Source organism: Manihot esculenta, chromosome 10, assembly GCF_001659605.2.
Source record: "Manihot esculenta cultivar AM560-2 chromosome 10, M.esculenta_v8, whole genome shotgun sequence".
NCBI lineage: Eukaryota > Viridiplantae > Streptophyta > Magnoliopsida > Malpighiales > Euphorbiaceae > Manihot > Manihot esculenta.
This window is the reverse complement of record NC_035170.2, coordinates 25,155,856-25,161,183: the sequence shown is the minus strand read 5'-3', so window position 1 is coordinate 25,161,183 and position 5,328 is coordinate 25,155,856. Positions and strand designations below refer to the sequence as shown.

Genomic DNA, 5,328 nt, shown 5'->3' with positions numbered 1-5,328 from the left:
ATAAGGATTGAAGAGGGTAAAATTATATTTTCAAAAAATTCACCATTTTTCATTTTGTTTTTAACGAAAAAGAAGATTATAATATATAAAAAGACTAATTTATTAAAGATATTTTAATATATTTTTAAAAATCAAGAAACTGTTTTGTTAATAATAGTAAAATTTAGAGATTAAATTATAAATTTTTTTATTTATATTTATATATTTTATGATCATAGTAATTAGAGTAATCTAAAAACTTTATATATATATATAATAAATACCTGCTTAAATTTTATCTATCATAAATCAAACATAAATAAATTATTTTTTAAAAATTTTCATATTATACATTTTTTTTTCCTAAAGAAGTAGGATTTTGTTGACCAGGAATAAAACAAAAAAGGGAACAGTCCAACAAACGTATCACTCGGGTTTCCAAACAGCAGGTCTCCACGTCTGTGGCCCCACCATAAAAGTTTCCATTTGTCTACCGTCACAACTACATTATAGTTGTACTATGGACGGCACCTGTGGTCCCCACAGACACATTCCATTCCACGTGTACTATTCTAATCCCACGAAACCCCACACCAAGTCCAAAGCCAGGCCCCTCCCCCTCTTTCCAATCTAGCCACTCTGAACTGCCAACACCAACCAATCGAATTGAAGAAAATTTATTTATTTTTGTTTCTGTTATTATAAAATATTATTTTTTAATTTAAATTATAAACAAAAACGTGTTCTCTTCATTTATAAATTTCCCTGACAATTTCGCCACTCCTTGCACTACATATTAGTACAATAAATAATTATTATTTAAGATGGTTTTTTTTATATTTTTTGATATTTAGAAAAATTTAAATTTTAATTAATAAAAAATATTTTTTAATTAGACTTAATACTCACCATTAGATGACAGTCGTGTTCAACATGTTCTAGCTAATCCAACGGTGAACAAATAACGTATTAACTACGAAATCTTTCAGCGGAAACACTCTATAAATACCCCTTCTTCGCTCTCCTCCTCCAGCGTCAAGCTGACTGCGTGTGTTCAGTGCACAAGTTCTAGTAGTCTCCGTAACTTTTGCGCTCTTTGAGAATGGCTCGCTCCAGCGCTGTCGCATTGATGATAATGGCGATTATCATGACCTCTGCGTTAGCGCAACCTCCTGCATCATCACCTACACCTTCTCCTGTTAAATCTCCGCCGTCATCGACTTCAACTCCGGAACCAGCTGCTGCTCCTCATTCTCAGCCACCTATCTCCGCTGCTCCTGCTTCTACTCCTGAAAAGAGTAGCACTCCACCGAAGTCTTCTTCTCCAGAATCTCCTCCTCCTCCTCCTCCTACTCCTACTAGTACTCCAGAGTCTTCTCCTCCTCCAGTAACGTCTTCTCCTGCTCCCTCCACAATCTCGGCGCCGCCTTCTGAAGCTCCTTCACCGGCTGAAAACAGCGCCTTTTCACACAGATTTGCTATTTCTGGAACTGTGGCTGCTGGTCTCTTTGTTGCCGTTTTGGTAATGTAGAGTACTAGAGTTAGTCGACGCTTGGCACTTGGCTTTTCGTCTGCGAGGATTTTTTTTTTCCAGTTTTTATATCTATATTTATATTTTTATTGTTGACCAATGTCTCTCACTGTGTTCTCGTTTATGGTTTGTAGTTGTCGTTTGCGTTGATAAAAAATTTTCTCTGTTTTTTTTTGCAACTAGGTGAAACTTCTTATGCATTAAATGAATAATCTTTAATACAAAGATGGAGCAGGTTTCTAGGAATATTAGACAAGCAATTACATGGAAGGGAATTAGAAACAACAAACTTTGCTAAACAATTTGCTGCTTCATTTCCAGATCTTCTGAGGTGCTTTAATAGCTTGAGTGAGGACGGCAGAGTCAGATTCAAAATGACATTCTTGATATTATCTTTCTATTGCAAGAGTTACTGCTAATAAAATCGCAGAAGCTTCTCGCATCAGAGTATTAATGCTGCGTCTGGTTTTAGTCATCCCATCAACTATTTGGCCCTTGTCATCACGCACTAGTACAGCAACTGAGCAAAGGTTTTGAGGTAGTTTTGAGGCTCTTTCCAAGCTGCATCACAATTAATTTTAACCCATCCTAGAAGAGGAGTCATCCATCTATCATTTGATGCTTGTCGACCATTGCTAAGGGCTGATCGATCTGAAATCTTTGAGTCTCTAACCCCAGTCGCCTCACAACAAGCTTGTTTCATTTTCTCCACTGTTTGAACAGGATCTGACATGATCTTATAAAAAATGAATCTATTCCTTGATTTCTAAATGTACCAAGCTGTATAAACTATCACAATCAGCCCCTCTTCATATATTCTTTGCTGCCTGTACTCCTCAATAATATCTGTCCACCAACTAGATATAGATGGTATAACTCCAACTTGGGGTTTATAGGCACAAGGGCTTGCAAACCAAGATGCTCTAGCATGGTCACACCAAAAGAGTGCATGCTCCACTGTCTCCAGTTCCTGTTGACAGATGGGGCACATAATATCAGCTTGCATTTTCCTGCGATGTAAATTAGTTTCCTTTCCAACATAAAAATTAAAAAAATAATTGAATTGATTTTTTATTTGCGTAATTGTAATTTCCAAACAAGTTAGTTATTCTTTTAATCAAATCAAATCTTATGAATAATAACCTATCCAGCAAAAATTTAACCGAATTAAGTTCATATTAATCCGAATCATTTGACTTCTAATCATACCCAACCTAAAATTTAAAGCGTTAAGGGAAAAAAAGTTGAAGAATATCATTATCAAGAAAGGGATAAAGAGAGCGCAAAGGCTCTTACTGGAACTATCTTATTGAAATGATGAGAAACTGGATTCAGAATAAATTCAAACTAAACTCTTGTGAAAGCAAAGACTGAAAGTTATTAATAATAAGATTAAATTCAGACTCATAATCATATGTCGAGAGGACAGTATATCAATAGCTTTTTTGACATCAGAATCAAGTTAAAATATAAAAATATTGGTACCAGAATTTTAAATTAATTATTAATCCAATATTATTTTTTATGAATGTTTTTGGCATATATCATTATTGTTGCTTTTTGCGATAGTGATTATATATAATATAAATAAAAAAATTTTAATTCCTTAATTTATTTACAAATCAGTTATTCTTAGCATTCAGTTTGCCAGAGTATAAAAACAAAGAAAATTCAATACCATTATTTAAATTTCTATCTAAGGGTATTTTAGTAATTTTATATGTAATTAATTTAATTGAAGAACTGAATTAATGTCTATGTGGAAAATGAAAGTAGTACAAGGGACAAGGGGACACAACCATGTTGAAGAAGTGGATTGTGTAGACAAAAATACTCTTCAATCACAAGGATTTTGAAGTGGGACATTTACATGGTTAAAGAGAAATTAAAGCAATGGTCAAAATCAAAATTTTGCTTTTTTTTTTTGTTCTCTTCTTTGATATTACAAAGTTTGTGGAGAGAGCATAATGATTTTCCATGAATTGTGTATCCATCATGTGCCATGAAAGTTGGAAGCACATTTAGAGAGAAGGACAACTGTATACTTGACATTTATTAATTATTATTAAAGTTACTATTATTGATTCATATAATATGACAAAAAAATTTCTCATATGAAAACACAAACTGGAATTTTATAATATTCTAAATTTAAAAATGAAATTTTATCTATCTTTCATTACATTAAAATATAGTATCTTGATCAAACTAACTTATAAATTTTAAAAGTAATAGTTTAAAATTTTAAGTATTGATAAGCTTAAATCATGTACCCAATATTTATAAATAAAATGGAGCATCATTTATCTTTTAATTGAATAAATAACGCTAATATGTGATGTAGCCTGAAACCAAATTAATAATATGGTCAAAATAAAGTTGTGTTATAATTGGTCAATTTAATAAAAAAGAGAACGTGAGGTAGTTGATATCCATGGCAGCCACTCCGCTGCTCAAATCAATAAGATGAAGAAAGATGAGTATAATATTTAGAACTCAAAAATAGTTGTGCGAGAGAATAACGTACCTTTATCTCTGTGATCGTTCTCCACTTATACTGTAAGAAGTGAGAATAAATATAGAATTTCGTGATAAACCGCTAAAGATGTAGTCGACTCGTTAATAAGAGATTTTCATAGGATAATTGGTCGAAAATCTCATGATTGCAGGCGTAAAGAGAATCTGTTGGATTACAGCTATTAACAGTAATTTTCTTATGGAGTCTCGCCCTGAAATTGAGAGGGCGAGTCTGTCCGACCTAAAATTGACCTGTTCTAAGGCCGACCTAAAGCACTAGGATCTTCTTTGCTCTTGATTCCAGGCATCATGATCATCTGGGTCTTCCTTTCTACAGTTAGGACCATGTGTTGGTTAATCAAATTCTGGCCACGAGACCCTATCTTATGGTGACAGCTCACTGCCTGCTTTGAGTGATTATTGTGTAATATTAGAGGTCTCCCGTTGGTATTCAATTTTTAAGATTTCAAGGTGACAGTTGTCTTCATAATTTGGGGGCACGTGGCTTGTTTAGGTTAGCCTTTCATACTTGCATCGCTTTGCCTTCCCCTGGGGGTCTGGTCGTGAAATGTGTTACGGTCCTAGAGTGTAAAACATATTGAGCGTGTGATCTTAGTTTAGTCCATCGAACCAAGTCAGCTTCTATCCGAACTAAGCACCCGATGTCTTTGCTTTCTTCTTACTTGCCATGCCGACCAGTTAGATTCAAGATCTTTGTCTGGCAAAAATTGATCAAAGTGATACACTAATGTCTTGACGAGTTTCCGGACTCTCTCTAGCACCAACCAACCCTGGGGATCATCAAGGTATTTTTCAACCCTGAAAAGCTTTTGGATATTTTTCTAACCCTTGTGTAACGACCCGAAAATCGGACCGCTACTGGCGCTAGGATCCAGGTCGGCTTAAGGTCGCCGGGACCCGTAGTCAGCCTAACATGCATCTTGTGAACCTGTTTAATCCCTTACATGATCAACAACATACATAAAAATTAAAACTTTTCTTTCATTCATACACCAAACTCAACCTGTGCATGCACTGAATATAATCATAACTATACACATTGACCCCTCTTTGGGATCTCATCAATGCCCCCAATGGGTGGCATAACATGTGTTAAGTTGGTTTACATAAACATCATAGATCATGTATTAAAAGGGATACCATACACATAGGGTCAAGCACAATCTCTAATCCTTAATGCCATTACATTACATAACTATTCACAACTCTACATCATTATACAATTTGTCATTTCCACATTCTAGCTATTACATACACAAGACTTCATTACTCTTGCTGAC

At 34.5% G+C, this 5,328-nt stretch overlaps 1 protein-coding gene across 1 annotated transcript; it reads left to right on the top strand.

The window, feature by feature from the left end:
* The first annotated feature begins 1,081 nt into the window (after positions 1–1,081).
* LOC110624275 (lysine-rich arabinogalactan protein 19) lies at positions 1,082–1,510 on the top strand. Its single transcript, XM_021769382.1, has one exon. It carries the CDS (start codon positions 1,082–1,084, stop codon positions 1,508–1,510), a length of 429 nt encoding a protein of 142 aa, XP_021625074.1.
* The last annotated feature ends 3,818 nt before the right edge of the window (positions 1,511–5,328 follow it).

Coding starts and splice junctions, on each gene's coding strand:
- LOC110624275 (XM_021769382.1), top strand. CDS start 1,082: ATGGCTCGCTCCAGCGCTGTCGCATTGATGATAATGGCGATTATCATG.